The 18635-nt window shown below is 47.9% G+C and overlaps 1 protein-coding gene across 1 annotated transcript in view; it reads left to right on the top strand.

Moving 5' to 3' along the window:
• The window catches only part of LOC146809950 (F-box and WD repeat domain containing protein 10B-like), a 203845-nt gene that overhangs the window by 41263 nt on the left and 143947 nt on the right, over positions 1-18635 (top strand). Inside the window, exon 2 of the mRNA XM_085616809.1 lies at positions 11245-11445. Within this exon, the coding sequence (XP_085472935.1) occupies positions 11245-11445 (201 nt within the window). The remainder of the gene's footprint in view (positions 1-11244; positions 11446-18635) is intronic.

Below are 18635 nucleotides of genomic sequence, written 5' to 3'. Positions count from 1 at the left end.
TTCTGTGCTAGACCGACTACCCCCACTCCTTCCAACCGCTCCAGGAGGACCTTATGATTGACCGTGTCGAATGCGGCAGACAGATCTAATAGGATCAGGATGACATGTTGGCCCTTGTCTGCACGCAAACGAAGATCATCCAACACGGTCAACAGGGCAGTCTCTATCCAATGTCCCGGGCGGAATCCAAACTGAACCTCATCCAGTAGATCATTTGTCTCTAGGAACTGGGAAAGTGCCCTGCTCACATGGCGCCCAATGATCTTTAGTGGGTATGGAAGGAGTGAAATAGGCCTGTAGTTTGTAAGACACGCGGGATCAAGTGAAGGCTTCTTCAATAGGGGGGAAACAACCGCTTGCTTCCAAAAGGAGGGAACCATCCCACTATGCAGGGATTGATTACACAGCTGTCTAAGTGGAGGAAACAGTTCAGATCTAAACGCTTTCCAGACCCTATGTGGAAAAGGGTCTAAAGATGAACCGGAGGAGACCCCCGCAGCGATTTGCTCGAACACCTCAGTAGAGAGTATGTCGAAATGATCTAAGACAGGCTTCTGAGCCAAGGCCCTCCTCCTCACTCTCGGGTCCTCCTGTTCACCCTGTGTGAGACCAGCAGTCTTATCAGCCATGTTATTTTCTTCCAACCCTTCAATAATTTTACTAATCTTATGGTTAAAAAAGGCAGCTAGGCTATCACAAAGTTCCTGTGTGAGAAGGACCTTATTTTTAGTACACACACGTTTGACAATATTGTTCAATATTTTGAAAATGCTCTTAGAGCTATTTGGGGCCTTCAAGATTACATCTGCAAAGTACTCAGCTTTGGCAGCGGCAATACTTTCCTTATAGCTAGAAATTTTCTCTTTCCAGAGAACTTTGTCTGTATCCGCATACCCCTTCCTCCATTTTCGCTCTGCCTGTCTACAACCCAGTTTTTTACTTTTCAGGGCAGTGTTATACCAAGGCACTGAGAGTTTTTTATTTTTGTAAACAAATTTTATTCGTCAAAGACACATTCAGCGAAGCTCTGTGACCCAGAGACTTCAACAGCATCAAGAGACAACATACCAGCTTTGACATTTTTCTCATGAGATATCTTATGAAGATTACAAAAGAGACATGCAGAACCAAGGCAGTCCCCCCACTTAAATGAACATAAAACCACCCCCCACCCATCGCACTGTCCATCTAGTCAAGGCAGCAGATCTATTCACGACTACTATTCTGTTCTCTCTATGAACCATGGCCCTAAGACCCCGCTGCACCCGATACACCAGTGTGACATGCCCCTTTGAAACCGGGAGGAGATGGTCCACCACCCACACAATTATTCCTCTGAAATGGGCTCTAATTCCAGTCCCCTGTAGTCCGCCCAGCGCTTCCAGATTTTATAATGCTTTCGAGGGCAGCCCCGTGCCACAAAGATGGGGGCCTCTAGTCCCATACAGAAATCTAGACCGGCCTTACAGACAGATATTGAGGGTACGACTGTCGCCTTCCAAGCCCTCGCTATATCTCGCTTGGCAAGAGTAAAACCCAGGAGCATCAGATGGCGCTTATAGACATTGCCCCCTATATCATCCATCACATGCAGGAGCACCAATTTAGGGGACCGTGGGAGATCCCAACCCAGCACCTCTGAAAGGCATGTCTGTACCCCCGCCAGAACCTAGTTAATACAGGGCAATCCCATACCGTGTGTAACAGCGTCCTCACTGCACGCAGGCAGCGGAGGCAATTCGGAGAGGCCACCAGGCCCGCCTTATACAACCTAACTCTGGTAAAATAAACTCTGTGCAGATATTTAAACTGGATGAGTCTAAGGCTCACTGCGACAGCCGCCCCACGCGGAGAGGCCAGGGCCTCCGTCCAGTCGTCCTCCTCCGGCTGACCCACATCCTCCTCCCAAACCCCACAGAGATGCTGCAGAGACGGGGAGCAGTGAGTTACCAGGGACTGGTATATTCTCGAAATCTTATGGTCTCGTAGGTCATCCATGAACACCTTTGCCTCAATTGGACTAAAATCGTCCAACTCCTCAAGACCCACCAGACTGGGGGAAAGGCATGTCGGAACTGCAGATATTTAAAGAATTGTGTATGCGGCATATGAAAGTCCTTCTGTAGCTCCTGGAAGGATTTCATAATAGGTCCCCTCATGACGTCCCCCAAAGTGGAGATCCCTATCGCATCCCAGTCCCGGAATCCGGGCAGGGCCGCCAATTGCGGCAGACCCCCATTTCTCCATAGTGGCGTCTCCCCAGTTAGGCGATTCCACCAACCCATCCTCCGCAGCACTTGTCTCCAAATCAGTTGTGTCACACTCAGTAGTAAACGTTGCAACGGTGCAGAATAGAGGAGTGTATGTAGCGAATGATCCCCCATTAGGTGGCGCTCAAGGCTATACGCCGGATCCGAGCTGTCGCCATATCACCATTCATTCAGGACCAGCAGGTGGGATGCCATATAGTAGGAGAGAATATCTGAGGTGGCGAGTCCCCCACAAAATGTAGACTTAAAACATGTACGCAACGCCACCCTCACAACCCCTCCGCCCCAGAGGAACTGACCCAGTAGTGCATTGACTTGGCGGAACCAACCCATGGGAATAGGATATGGATGATTTTGCAGTTGGTATAGCATCCGAGGCAGGGCAACCATTTTGAAGATGGCCGAGCGGCCATATATGGAGAGGGGCATGTGGGACCAAGTACGAACATCATCCCGCACCCTGTTCCACACCGGCACCAGGTTCCCCTCCCACGAGGTCGACCTAACGTCTGACAGGAACACTCCCAAATATTTCAACCCTCCACTCGCCACCTGCACCGCAGACGCCCAAGCACCCGGACCTGCCCCGCTTCCCAGGACCCAAATGGTAGACTTACGCTCGTTCATATGCAGGCCAGTAGTTTCCCCAAACACCTGCATAATACGTAGCAGCCGCGGGCCAGTCCTATCTAGTTGCGTAAGAAAGAATAGCACATCGTCGGCATAGAGGGCAATACGATCTGACAGGCCATCCGCCCACTCGAACCCCGACACTTGCGCGTCAACCCGCACCCACGCAGCCAGGGGCTCCATCGCTAGGGCGAACAAATAGGGCGACAGAGGGCACCCCTGCCTAGTGCCGCGACCAATAGGGAAGACAGAGGAGACAGAGCCCGCCACTCGCACAGACGCTGTAATGTCAGTGTAGAGTAAAGTCAGATAGGAGAGAAAACGAGGCCCTAGATTTAATCGGCATAGGAGGGCAAACAAATATGTCCAGCCCAAGGAATCGAAGGCCCGATCCATATCCGCAAGTAATAATGCCGCATGTACTCCCAAGCGACCCGCAGCCGCTATAGCCGCATGTGCCCTGCGTATGTTGTGGCGGGTCGCCCGCTGGGGCATAAACCCAGCCTGGTCGGGAAGTACAAGAGACGAAATGTGGGGACGGAGGCGATTAGCGAGCGCCTTCGCCAAGACCTTAGCCTCCACGTTGAGAAGGGAGATGGGGGCGATACGAGGCATGATGCTCAGGGGGCCGGCCGGGTTTATGAAATACCACCACCTCCGTGTGCCGCTAATCTCTGGGCAGGCTACCCACCTCCCTGGCCTCTTCTACCACCCTGCAAAAATGAGGGCCGAGCTGCTGGGAGTATCTCTTAAAAAATTAGTTCGGGAATCCATTGGGACCCGGCGCCTTACCAGACTGCAGCTCCTGAAGAGCGGAGTTTAGTTCGACCGCCATGAACGGATGATCAAGATCTGCACTCACTTCATCCGTCAGGGCCTTGGGTGGAAGGTCATCCGGGAACCGGGCAATAAGCTCTGCCGGCAAACATTCTCGGGGCGCATAGAGGTCCGCATAATATTCCGCAAAGCTCTCAGCGTTTGCCAACGTGTCCGAAATCGGCATTCCATCAGGCCCAACGACACCCGGGAGAGCAAGGGGCCTCGTCGCCCCTTGGCACAGTCTATGCAGGAGTTTGCTGGATTTGTCCCCCCACTGGTAAATTCTGCTGCGGGTTGCCAACCACGCCTGACGGGCCTCATCCAGCAAAAGGGAGGAGAGCTCCTGCTGCGCCAGCAACAATTGGCGGCGGGCCTGTCGTCCCCCCCCGGCCTCCACTGCGCTCCTCCAGTTCCAAGATCTTCGCCTCAGCCCGCGCAAGTGAGTCTCTACGAGCCCTGCGTGCTGAGGCACAGTAGGAGATATCAACCCCACGGAGCGTGGGCTTCATCGCCTCCCACAGGGACGCCGCCGTCGATACCGTCCCCACATTACGCCGCAGATAGTGATCTACGGCGTCAACCATGTGTGCCCTGTATTTTGCTTGTTGGAGGTTCCAGACAGAGAGACGCCATCGGAATGGTCCTTGCTTAGGGCCGACACGCAGCATAACAGCCACCGGTGAGTGGTCCGAGAGCCCCCGGGGGAGCATATCCGCTGCCACCACCCTGCCCGCGTCGTCCCAAGACACAAAGATACAATCAATACGGGAGAGGGAGTCGTGGACCGCCGAAAGGTATGTGAATCCCGGGGACCTGCCATGCAACCGGCACCACGGGTCATCCCATTCCTGACCTATCATGAGGGAATGAAGTTTGGTGGAACTACCCCCAGCCGGGGCGCCATCGGGCCTCTGCCTGTCAAGGGCCAGATCCGGCACGTCGTTCCAGTCGCCCCCCACCACCGCTAGTCCCTTCGGTATATCCGCCCATACAGTCATCAGCTTCCTAACAAAGCTCCAGGACAGCGGCAGCGGGGCGTACACGCTCCCAAAGATCACAGGTTCACCCCACAACTCCCCTTGCAAAAAGAGATATCTACCCTGTGTATCATTCCACGTTTTTACATGATTGTAGGGAACTCGCCTATGGACCAGCACCGCCACTCCTCGTGAACCCCGCACAAAGCCTGCATGGAACACCTGCACATAACCAAACCGTTGAAAGCACAGTGCCTTCGTCCCCATAAGGTGTGTCTCCTGGAGCATCACGATATCCGCCCCTGCGCGTTTGGCCTGCTTAAGGATAGCGCCACGCTTGATCTTATCCAGCGCACCTTTGATATTCTAACTCAAAATGCGCAGGGACCCCGAGGGACCCAGCAATCTACCCGTGTCGACGGCCATGGCAAAGCATCAGAGGCCAGACGAGTCCCAGCTGTCCAGGACATGTCCCGCAGTGCGACCCCAACCCACGATAAGACAGTGCGATAAGAAAACAGCAACAATTCCCAATGCAACCCCTACAACCCCCTCCCCCAACCCCGTACCTCAAGAACAGAGAAGTACCTGTCGCGGCAGGCAGTGCCAGCAGACCCCAACAGGGGTCCCACCCCACGCCCACCAATGGATCCCCAAACTACAGTCCATTAACCCCTAGTCTCCATCCCTTCTTGGCAAGACCAATCAGGATGGCAGCCCAAACAGAGCTCCCCTGGCCACAGAATATAGCTGTCCAAGAGGCATGACCATACATATAAAAGAGAATCAGTCCGCTGGCATCACCTGTTCCAATACCGACCCCCCGCCCGTATGCGCACCCCTGGACCGCCTTCTGGACCTCGAGCGGCGAGACTTCTTTACCCGGCCACCAGGCCCGCCACGGGCCACCCCGCTCGAGGAAGAGTCAGATTCCTTCCCCGGTGGAGAGTGAGGACGCATGCCGCACCGTCTCATCCGTCCAAGTGAACACCTCCTCCGGAGAGTCAAAGAAGAACGTGCGGGAGCGGTAGGCGACCCGCAGCCGGGCCGGATAGACCAATGCATAGGGAAGCTTGAGCTCCCGCAGACGGGCCTTAGCCGTGAAGAAAGATTGCCGCAGTTGCTGAGTTTGTTTGGTATAGTCCGGGAATATGAGGATACGGGCGTTATTAAACTGCAGGGGTTCGTGGGCTCTGGCTTGCTTGAGGATCACATCCCGATCATGATAATTGAGCGGTTTCGCTATCACCGGCCACGGCCTGGCCCGGGGGGGGGGCTTCTGCATCAGGGCTCTATGCGCCCTCTCCACCACAAAGCAATTGGACAGGGAGCTGGCAGGTAGCCAACCCTCCAGCCACCGAGTGAGAAACTCCTCCATATTCCCAGACTCGCAGCCCTCCGGAAAGCCAACAAAGCGGAGGTTGTTGCGTCGGGCCCGACCCTCCGCGTCCTCAACCCTAGATGCCAGGCCCTCAGGGTAGTCTCCAGGGCTGCCACTCGTTGCTGCAGGGTAGTCACCACGTCTTCTACCCTCGGTAATACGTGCCACAGCATTGCGCAGGTCCTGGCGCAGCAGCATTACATCGGAGCCCACCGCCCCTATTTTGGCATCTAGGGCATCTCTGGACTGGGTGATGGCCGCTAGGAGGGCAGCATTGTCCGGCACGGCACCCGGGGCCCCGGCCACCGCCCCGGCAGAGACCCCGGGCATGCATATTTATCTAGCGTGCTCTGTTTAGAAGGCCCTCCGCTAGGTTTGTCCCTCGTCATGGTGAGGCAGGCGGATCCCGCAGTCCTTCGTCCCTCTAGAAGCGCCGCTCCAGTGTCCCTCGCCGGGCCCCCGTGTGCGGCGCAGTCCAACCCCGCAGACCAGTTCCGGGCCGCGCAGCTCGATTTGACTGCCGAGGCGGCCGTTCGGGGGCCCCAGCCAAGCGGCTCCGGCCAGCGCGGAGCCAGCGGACCCACTCCACGTCTCGCAGCGGGCAGGCGTCTATGCCTCTCCAAGACTCACGGGCGGCAAGGGCCCCCCAGGTGCACCCCAGAGTCACCACGTAGGCCCCGGTGCCACCATGCTTTCCGGGCCTTAGACTTCACTAGGTCCCACGCCGGGTCCAGTGCACACCCCGGGGGGACAGACAGGATATGCCTCCAGGCTATCCCCGAAGTGCTGCGGGCCTCCCAGCCACCCTCCTGCACCCCCACGCAGGCCGACAGCACCGCCGAACCCCTAGGCGATCACAGGTCAGTGAGGGCGGATGGGAAGCCCCGACACCCCAGCCACAGGGAGCAAAACACTCACCCTGCAGTTCTTCTACTAGCGCCGCAGCCCGACTCGACTGCCGTCACCAGGCGTAGTCGCAGGTGGTCCCGGCGGTCCGACGCGCAGGGCGAGGGTCCACCCGCAAGTCTCTGCTGCCTCCGTCTCCGGCACTGAGGGTTTACCACCTCTTCTGATCATTTTCTGCGGGGCGATCCGATCAAGATAATTATTGATGTGTGAACAGAAGGTAATATAATTATCCTCCACATGTTTCCATGGATCAAACAGTCATATACACATCTTCAAAGTACCGAAGGTGTTTAAAGTTACAAAGTATTTGTGACATTATTTTGCAAAGTTCTTTAGAAACATTCACAAAGGGTGCAGAAGTTTTGGGGGAATTTTCACAAATGTAAGGCAATGCTTGTTTTTGTATAGTCAGTGCCCGGTTTTTAAACTGATGTTGCTGGTTTTTCGACTCTGAGAGTGCACTGAGGCCTGCTAATCTAACCTCAGTACCAGTGCCATGACCCTAAAATTTATGTTGAATTGGCTGTACCCAAATGGCGAACTTCCTAGTAAGTCCTCATACATGGTAACCTGGTACACAGGGTATGTAATTTAGAAGGGTACCCCAGGGCTTGCAGGACGGTTATGCCACCTTGGAGGTCTCCCAAGTAAAACTAGTCCCCATTCTGCCACTGCAAACTGGCAGAGTATTCATGCACTGCTAGCCTGACTTTGTCATTAAAAGCATCCATTACTTCTCCTATACATCTGTGTAAGTCACCCCTCTGGCAGGCCTACCAAGTCATAAGGCAGGGTGCAACATATGACATAGGCAGGACATGTACTGTACATGTCCTGACAGAAAACACGCTAAAGTACTATTTTTACTGAGGAAAGACATGGCCGCCCAATTGGTGAGTACAGCTTTACATGCTGACCCCTCAGGTGTGCTAACTCCTGAACGGTGCGACCAAAGTGAGCACTCCGAGTTATCAAAGAACTCATTACCTTAAGTCCAACTTGTATCACAAGCCAAATTTAATGTAACTTGTTGTAGTGTGCATCTTTTTCAAAGCTGCCACATAGTTGCCTTTGAAACTCCTGCACTTTCTCAGGCACACATGGAGTTTGTTCCACAAGACAGTTTTCTGCCTGGAGAAACGTGCCAACGACTCTCAGAAATGAGAACAATGAGGGAATGCAGGCCAGGAAGGTGTTACTTCCCAACTCCAGGAACCCACTTGGGTGTTAGCCCGAAAAGGCAAAGAAGAAGCCGCCTTTGAAGGGCAGCTGTATCACACTAGGGAGGAGGGCTGCCCCATTGTTTACGCATGAGGAACAGAGAGGGGATACCAGTTGCCAAACCAGTTCACTAGGGACATATAGCCTTGAGGGAGCAACACCACAGGGGGTGGTCTGATGAGGTCTGAACACCGAGAGAGGGGTCTCGCCATCTTAAGAGTGGGCAGAATAGTGCCCCCTGGGATAGCCAGATGCCATACTCCACAGGAAGTGGGCACCAGATCGGAGGGAACCTGGTAGCCTATTAGCTACCAACCACACCCATCCCTCAGACTACCTACTGGAAGAAGGACTGAAGGAAGACAGCCCTGCTACAACGAGGGACCAGTAAAAAGAGGCTGCACCAAAGAGGACTACACCTGGTGGCTAGCAAAGGAAGGGACTGTGCCTGCCATGTCCTGCTCAAGGAGAAGTCATCTCTGTAGCCCAGCAAAGCCAGGAGACTCCAGGGGCCAGCTGATTGGCCTCCTGTTCTTAACAGCTGAAGAGGCCTTATGGTGCAAGTTGGTATCCCAACATATTCAATTTGCTACCACTTCCACAGTGCAGTGCCAGAGACCGAGACCCAACACACTTCGCTGAGCCCAGGAGTGCTGTTGGAGAGCTGCTGGGACCCCTGGAAGGCGAGTTATTGACCCAGGTAGTATTAGTCTGTGACTTTTAAACCGGGTGACTGGACTTTGGACAGACAGGAGAGGACTTTGTGCGACGTCAACCCTGCAACCAGGACCCACACACCATCTTCGTGGACTGAGGAATCGCCGCAGGAAGATCTCCATCAACCACGTTATGACATGTACGTAGGAACACTACATCATTAGCTCTGCTGTTGTCTGAAATTCTATATTCTGATCAGAATGTTGGTATTCAAATACGCTGGGGTAGCAGGCTGGCCGCTTAGATGTAGGCTGTATCTGAGCTATCATCCAATAAACAGAATATTAATTATCTGAGTATCCTGTGGTTTGTGGTAAAGGAGGGTCTCTGCATGTGCTTTGCTAAGAACAGTTAGGCCTTTATGTCTCCATGTGGAAATACAGCACGTGAAATTTATGTGGGGTGCGGTGATTCCATAGTGTTATATTACCACACTATTTCCAGTGTCACACACTGAGGAACAACCGATGGGTTACTCTTTCTTCATCCATTCCCAGATGTATTTTCTCAAATCTGCGGTATTTTCCGCAGGCATATTCCACCAGGTTTTAACTGGTGAAATGTATCATTGTAAAGGCCATTGAATTACTGCACAGCTCAGAATCCTGGTTGAGCTTCTAAAGCCCTTCATCAGCTGAATCAGGATTTAAGAGATTCTTGAGTTAGGTATGTGGTGTTATTTTCTATTGGAATGCCATTGTGCATAGACAAACCTCTACAAAATGTGAACTTGTAGGAAAAAAAATTGAACAGAAATTGTACATTCATAAATCAGGAACTTCATAAACATTTGCTGCCAAAAATATACAAAACTGGCAGAACTCAGTTCTGCTGATGACAGCAGTGTTGTGATTGGCTAAGGGAGTCTGTGAGCCTGGGTGCTTCTGGGAGGCAGGATACAGTGAGGATGGAGGAGAGGGGACGGCTGGCGACTAGCAGGTAAGTCTTCTTGTTTATTTATTATTTTTCTAACCCCCTCCAGCCCCTGCACCTGTACCACCATCCCCTTACCAACTGTCACTGGTATTACCTTTCAAAAATAGTGAACACATTAGTTCGAAAAGCAGCCATGCTTAATATTCAAACCATGAAACCCATGTACAATACCATTACAATGTTTAATTTTATTTGTTATTGCAACCATATGCCTGCATGTTTTATTCTATGTTTTTCTTATTATTTATCTTGTTTGAGTTTATTGTGGTTGTGTAAGCAGATGCAAAAATGAGTCAGTGGGGAATGAATGGAGGCACAACTTTTAAGATGAGTGGCAAAGTGCATGTGTGATGACTTATTGACTACCCAAACCCATCGTTAACTAAGGAGGCACTATCTAAACCTATTGGCATTAACAATGCTTGTTTTAGCTCGTCTCCGTCACTAAAAAATGGAACCAATAATATGCAAATTAACCTTACCCCATCACAAAACAAAAGGGAGACTCCAGATATAACTGCTAGGCAACGTCCCCTCTCAAATTGGTCACAAATAACCCTAGAACTTGTTTTGCCTAGTTGGGAAAACCTCATACTTGTCACCATTTTATACTTTCAGGAGCAATAGCTGCATTATTTTTCTTTGAGATGATGGTCTACACCTAGTGTTAGTATGCTTTAGATGGTTTGAATATTTTCATTAGAAAATTAATGTTGTGCAGAAACTGGAGGCGTGAATGAGATGCGAGGTGGATTTTTCAGGTATATGTTTGACCCCACTGTATTTTAGTTACTCTGGATGTATGTATGCTCCTAAACTAATGCCTTTACCGGTATATGTTTTTTTGTGAAATTCAGCATCTGCCATTTCCATGTCATCATGGAAGACCATGAGGACATGGAAATGGCAGATGCTGAATTTCCCCCAAAAAACATATACCGTTAAAGGCATTGTTTTCTGCCTGTGTGTAAGAGGCATGACAGAGCGAAAATATGTTGAATGTGAACAGGAAGGCATGACAAGTTCACTAGATGCACTACCCATTTTGTAGGTTCACTTGATGTGACAGGTTCTGCCCAAGTTCTGTCATGGTTTCTGAAGCCTAGTCTTGCTGGGAATTATCCCTACTTTCCTGTGATCCATCTGTGTGTGGGAAACGGCAGCCAATTGATCCACCACCAAGTCTGTGCCCAATTTCATCTTTCGCCCTCGATAATGAGGTTAAATGTTTTGCGTTGATATTTAACGGAGTGTCAAAAAAAGATATATACTGCTGCCATTCAAGTGACAAGCTAAGTTCTAATCATCTTTGCCATTTAAATACTACTGGTTAGAGTTCCTGTGTTTACAAGGGTACAATCTTTCTGGTTATCGCTGTTTTCAGAGATACGTACCACAGAAGATGACTGTGTCTCCATCCCTGAATCTCACTACACCTATAGGACTGATGAACACCCTGAGCTGGAGATGTTGGTACAAGCCTGCCCGGAGTATCAAGAGATAACATCAGACACCATCTTTGAGCATTTCACATCTTCAATTCCGGTAGACAAACCCAACCCCAGTGAAGAAATCAGGGGATCTGGTAAGGATTTGACATCAGTCTGTAGGTTTTTCTACCTCTGCTTCAGCAAAAGCCTTATTTGCTCAGTTTGAAAACTATGCTTATCCATGCCTGGTCCTGCTCTATGTATAGGGTTTCATCATAGTATCTTATGATTTTCCTCATCCATGTGTCCCAGAATGCATGTTTATTTTATCATTGGTCATCATATATTTGCAATTTGTTATTCCTTAAATTCGGTAATCTTATCTACTATTAAAGCACCAAGGAGTCTTTCAGTTTGTGTTGGGTGCTATGTAAATGGTCTGTCATAATACTACTTTTGTTGTTGTTACTAGTATTATCATCACCAGTTTTAGTGTATGTTAAGGAGGTTAGCATCAATTGGTGGACATGCACATTATCCTCCCTCTAGTTTTGTAGGCATAGACAGTATTTTGTCAATAGTTGCTTTTTAACTTATTTTTCACTTTCCTTTGCGATAAAATTTATTTTTAGTCTGTAAAGTGCACATTGTGGTGGGGTGGTTCCATTTGAAGTTAGTTTCTCAAGCTGTCATTGAGACAGCCTTTGTGTAAAGTGATTCTTCTCACAGCAGGAAGCACTCAGGCTGACTCCAAGCTGGAACACCCTCAACATAGGCAAAATATAGTGTGATATCTCACTGAAGCAGCAATTGAAGACAGACAAAGGACAGGCCTGGAAACGTTCTCTCCTTGAGAAGCAGAATCTGCAATACCACCCCTCACCCCTGCATTCCCCAAATAACATTCCTCAGGAAGACCAATTTGCATCCTTGAAAACAAAGGGTCTCTTGGAATTTCTAAAGGTGACCTGGTCCCTCCTTCCTCACTTAAGTGTCTTAGTGTCCTTATCCCAGTTACAGGAATACATGCAATACACTTCCACTGTCTGGGAAGCTATCCTTACCCCATCACATGGTAGGGTCCAGACTATGGGCCTGTTTCCAGGGCCTACCAAAAGCACCTAAGATAGTACCATCTTGCATGCAAATAATGATGTACCTTTCTACAGTTGTACATCCTCAGACTGTATACTTTCTCAGAGGTGTACTCTGTTACTAAAACACTGCATGAAAAATTTGACCTTGACTTAAGATGTCCGATTGTCCGTTCTCTTTTTTCCTTTGCATGACCCTCTCCTTACGATCTATCAACTGCATGCCTCCTCTACCCTAGAACATCCTAGTCTAAGTCATGTTCATGGTTTCATTGATCTCTATTCTGTTTCTGCAAATTGGCCATACTTCATCTCAAAGATAATAACCTGTCCTCCTTTGAAAGCCATACCATCCTACTTAGTCATACCTAATCTTCCCTAGCTCATCTACTAATTCCATCAACCATCTACGTGAACTCACATAACTCCCCACTAATGTTCATACTTAACTCCTACTAATTTAATCTATCACAAAGACACTAGAATACATGCATGGAACGATCTCCTTTAGAGCATATGACTAATCTCAATAACCAACAACAATCAAATAACCACTGGATTAATCACTAACCCTGGGTTCCGCAGCAGTGTGCTGTCTAGTGTAAAGTCTTCCAATACCTAATCACGGGTAGTAAGCACTATGTAAATGCAATTACAATATATAATTTTTATATTGCTAATGTTTTTGAGAACAACCTTTTGGGATTAGTGAATGTATGTACGGTGAGTGAGTTTCTGCATGCACAAGATAACTCATATAAAACTCACTGTAGATTATAAACCTGTTGGGAGAATGATCTGCAGAAGATAAGGTCCTTTCGCTCCTCTATGAATAACCAATATAAGGTGACTGGTAAAGCTGCTAGAACTGTTTATAGTACCAGGGCTTGCCATGACACTAAAAATGAATTGTGCTTTTGAGTACTAAACCATTAGGTACACTTACAGTCGATTGTCTCTCTGTCCAGATCCATGCCATCATTTCAGGATGACCAATGACAATGTAAATAATTCACATTTAATATAACTGTATGCATATTTATCTCATGCGGATATAATGCAAATTCACCATTGATCTGGACCACCTCAGCCAATTTTGATCACCAATGATTTAACCATCTTTGTATTTCTTTCTCTAATTATTTCCAGAATGTATAGTTCATTAAAACATACACGATGCATTTCCTTTACACCACATATTTTCATTATCAAATGTATTCTGTACATTGAGCATGTAATACCAAGATACCCAACACAGCACCCCTTCAACACAGAGGTCTGTTTGGGTAGGATCCGTTATAAATGGAGGCAACTCATTTCGGTATAGAAGTAGGTTTTGCGGGGTTTTATGAAGAAGATGGGGCTGAGGCAGGATGTTTTACAGTTGGTGAGCCATAGATTTGTTATCTTAGGGGGCATGTCTGTCAACTGCAGTTGTGTGTTTAGATGAACCTTTGGGAAGAATTCACAGATCAAGAGGATCATTCTGGGGACTATGGCGTAATCTTACTGATGATTAGGTGGGCAACTCCCTGATAACCTTTTGTATATTTGAAATGCAGCAATTTGCCTTTGAGGGAGGCCTGAAGTAAAAGACAATAGAGCCTTCTAAGAACTGATGTTGAGTCTGACAACAGAGTTTTGGACCTTTCTCATTTTGTATGGAAGATTTCACTTCAAAAAAGGTAGATCAATGCAAAGGGTCTTGCTCTTTAGTATTCCCACGCTTTAGGCCATTTGTGTTACTCCACAGCTCTAATGCCTCTTCCCTATTCTCAGGAATTGCAAATGGGTTCCTCCTATTTAGGATGCTGTCTTGCTTCGCCTTTCAGATTATACAGAATCTCCCACATGGTGGCTCAAACCCACGGCGAAACAGGAGACATAACACAACAACACCTTTAGAAAAGGTTTTTATTTCCAAAATGCAAAGACTCTTTTTAGAATAAGGCATGGGGTTTTATTTTACTCAATGCTCTCTAACAGAAAGGCTTTTCCTGATGCCAAATGCACAACATTCAAATACATATAGAGATACATATATATTTATATGCATGCAATAATAACACACTTGGTAAATGCAACAGTTAAATGCTTGAATAATACTAATGAATAAACAAGAAGCAAATAATATGAGATAAGACTCAAGCAGATATAATGGGATGTCCTGCAAGAGATCAGAAAGATATGTACACTGAATCCATCCAATGATTACTTTGGATGTCCACCTCACTTATTCACACATCATAAAGAAAACACCTCAAATGACCACAGCCACTGGAACCACGCATCACAATGGCAATAATAAAAACTCAACACTTCACCTGGTGCAAACACTGCATCTTGGCCCACTCCTGACCGGGGGATTAACAGCCAGGGATAAGTGCCTCAGCAACCAGGATTCCTGCTGTACCGAAGTAGAAGCGTCCGTCCCCTTAAGGATTCCAAAATCCCGGTTTCTAAGTCAACTACCCTCAGCTTTATAATCTCAAAACACACACTAAAAGGTTTGAGAATCTACCCCCCTGTGCCAAAGGAATCCTTTTAGGACTGGCCAGCTTCCAAGCAAGCATTCCATGGCAGAAGGAGTTCCCACATCCCCTCTACATTCTCGCATGGTCCAGTCTTTACCTTGAGGAAGCTCACAAAAGCCTTCCAGGGTACATTAAACAATCTCTCACAAAAACAATGCTTGAACGTGATTAACTTAAACAACTTGTAAGTGTGGCTGTGCGCGCAGATAAAGCTCAAGCCAGGCAGAGTCAGAATTCAGGATGACATGAGGCCATTTCAAAGCCAATCGTAAGAACTTAATAATACTACCAATGTACAACACAATGCATATTTGTGCACCACTGCTTAAAGCATCACATACTTCATCTCTCAAAGTACCACACAGTGCGCATTTGTGCACCACTGCTCATAACACTGCACTTTGAGACCAAAAAGTACATTCCACACACACCTCTCTCTCATGCTTTCAAATGCACATCCCATACGTTCTGTTCTTGGCAAGACTTTTCTACTCCGTGACAGCTCCCACTGAAAGACTGCAAGATTACAAGAAAGAAACCCTTACGAGAAACAAGGCAAATGTAGTACGTCATACATTCAGGCTAGGATAAAATAACACACCAAAGTCAATTAAAATAATGGTAGTCAAAGGTCATCACAGGGTGTCAGTCCACAAGAGTGCCTCTAGCGCTACATATGTCCAGATTGTTTGCTTTTTGATCACCTGATTTTAGACGTTGTACTGTGGGTGAGTCTCACTACTTGTAACTCACCCATGGTAGTCAAATGGTAAATGTCCTGTGCATGTTACCAGCCAGTGTCCAACTTTTAAAATAAGGGTACTGTGATGTAGTTAGGGGAAGGTGCACTTAGCTGGTTACAGATGAACATGGGTGCACGCTCGTGGGGGCAGCACCTGTGAGACTACCGTCATTCGAAGCCCACTAACTGCGCATAGGTAGCCTGGCACAGAGGGGCCATGTTAGATGCTGTCCTGGGTTCGGCCTCATAATATTAGTTGGCACTCATAAGTAAGGTCATTAAGGGTTACTGGTTTATCTGTAGAGTCTCCATATGATACACTTAGGGTGAAACCTGCCTTAAAGTGCAGTTCCCTTCCTATAGGCTTACAAAGTCCTGTAAGATATGCAACTGGGATGATACATGTGTGCCACATTTGAATACGCTGGTCCCCAGAAACTATTTGTATATTTTATAGGTTGTCCAGAATTCTCATATTTCTTTAGCTCAGCTGAGGATCAAATTTCAAGTGTTTGCTACCCTGCCTGGGAAAGATAATTTCTTTGCTCCTCAGCAGAGACAAAAATGACCTCTCCCACACAAAAGGAGTAATTCACAGTGCACCACTCAGCTTTTGAGAAGGAAGGGTGGGGAACAAAATCTGCAGCTGGAAATTATGTATTCCAGGATTGGGCCAGCCCAGGCCACTGAACAAAGGAGGAGGCCGAGATCTCCAGACCCAACACAGGAGAGAGCTCACCTTTGAAGTTTTAGTGGTAATGTTCCTGGCAGTGATGTCAGCTAGGAGCAGAGCTGAGGCCCCCAGAATAGAGGAGAACACAGACCTATTGACTGCACCATTTTGAATTGTCCCGGCATGCTGTACAGGAGGTTTGGGACAGGGGCAGAGGGGTGATGTAGTACCCTGGGATTGGCCAGAGGTGCCTGGCATGTAGAACGTTCCAACCCCATTTAAAAACTCATGCACAAGGGAGAGAAAGATTGGACACTGGAATTGAGCAGCAGCTGCAACACTATGGAGAGCTGGAAAGATCAGCTCTGTGATGGACTAATCACTGTGCCCACAGTTGACCCTAGGACCGGGGGGGTCTCTCCAGGACCAGGGAGGCTGATTACTTTATACCCTCTAAGGACCATTTGGGGGAAGATCTGGACTTCTGTGCCCAGCAGTAGATGAGCACCAGAGACAAACGCCAGGAGAAAAGCTGGCACAGGCAGACAATGAAAAGTTCTCCCTGCAAAATGTGCCGATTTTGAGGCTGGGAGGCCTGCAGAAATTGCTCCTGCTGGCTAGAGCTCACCACCAGAGTAAAATGAGCCTTGGATCAATAAAACCGGCCCATCGGGGCCCAAATATTCACTGTTAAAGGATTTGATCATTGACCTTCCCTTACAAATGGCAGAGCACATGGCGCTCCACCGCGCCGGAATTCTACCCCCAGGGTAAGCTAGTACCTGGGGTCAAGTGTCAAATAGTGTTTGGGGGCTGCAGAAGCGCAGTAGACTCCATGATTAACTTTGTAAAATTGACCCTATGTTTCTGTGGTTATCATTGTTTTTCAAGAACTTCCAAGGCAAGAACTGTTGTTGTAAAGCCTGGGAGTGCTGCGAGCTCTGGTGGTTGTATCTATGGCTGTAGTTTGTGTGGCCTAAAGGTGTATAAAAAATACACAGAAATGTTATGTTGATTTTTCAATGCTTTATTAACAATGTATTGATGACAGGAATGCACTGAAAAATTTGTATTTATTTGTGTGGTTATTGGTCTTTTATTGTGGTGACCCCTTGACAAAGTCAAGAGGCTTATTTTATATGTTGTGGTGATGACCCCCCTGACAAACCCCATTGGCTGTTTATTTTAAAGTGATACCCCAATAGTGTGATGTTCTATCTGGTGTAGATGGGGGTACTGTGAATTTGGGTGTCATGACCGCTTAGGGGTCAATTGTGTTTTCAGAATTTCACCAAGGTATTTCTATCAGCCCGATGTATATTTGTGTTAATGAGTGCAGTGTTTAGTACTGTGTGTGTGTAGTAAATATACTTTTCCTTTTTCAAAGAAAAAGCACTGACTGAACAATCATTTATTGAGTGTAATTATTGCGTGCCAAGGAGTGGTGATCAATATGATCACTAGCCCACACCACCTCCCATGAGTAGACCTTAGACTGTTCTGCTTGCTCTGCTCAGAGAGTCACGTGCTACAATTGGGTGCTTGATTCTCAGTAAGGAGAAATTGTGGACCTATTACTTTTCCAGGCCTCGCTTCCTGCAAACTAATAACCCTATTTCTCACATCAGGATTAAAAATGAACGGGCACTCATTGTAGAAAGATTTGATTATGGCAACGCTTTATTTGCTTCTGCAAATGACTTTACTTTCAAAACTTCAAGTTGTACAAAACACATCTCATTTGCAATCTTCCCTCTGGTACAGCTTCCACTCCTCTTCTGAGGTTTTGCATTGGCTGCTTGTAAGGAAGAGAATAATTTGCAAAATATTTTGCCTTACTCATATGTCGCTAGCAGGGAAAGGTCCCAAGTACCACATCCAGAAGCTTAAACATAGTTAGGATTTTGAGATCCAGCGACAAAGTCTTGCTCACTGTCCCTTGCATCAGAAAGGCTAGAGTGGGGAAGAGGTATTTTTCCTGTCTGGCCCCCTCTTACTGGAATGAACTGCCTTACTACATTCATATGTATTTAGATCATTGCGAATTCAGAAAGATGCTCAAGACAGTGCTTTTCTAACTCTTGATTTTTCCCTGCTGGTGATATGCTTCAGCGCCGAGATACCCCTCTCTGGGTCATTCGTGCACGATATTAAATCAAATTCCTGCCACTTCTTCCCAGTGACTCCAGGAAGACAGTGGTACAGGCGCTGATTACATCCAGATTGGACTATGCCAATTTCCTCTATCTGGGACTACCGGAATATCTTCTCCAGCGCCTGCAGGTAGTGCAAAATTCAGCAG

The sequence above is a fragment of the Triturus cristatus genome, chromosome 7 (assembly GCF_964204655.1).
Source record: "Triturus cristatus chromosome 7, aTriCri1.1, whole genome shotgun sequence".
Taxonomy (NCBI): Eukaryota; Metazoa; Chordata; class Amphibia; order Caudata; family Salamandridae; genus Triturus; species Triturus cristatus.
Note: the sequence above shows the minus strand (reverse complement) of the source record. Positions and strands in the feature narration are given on the sequence as shown.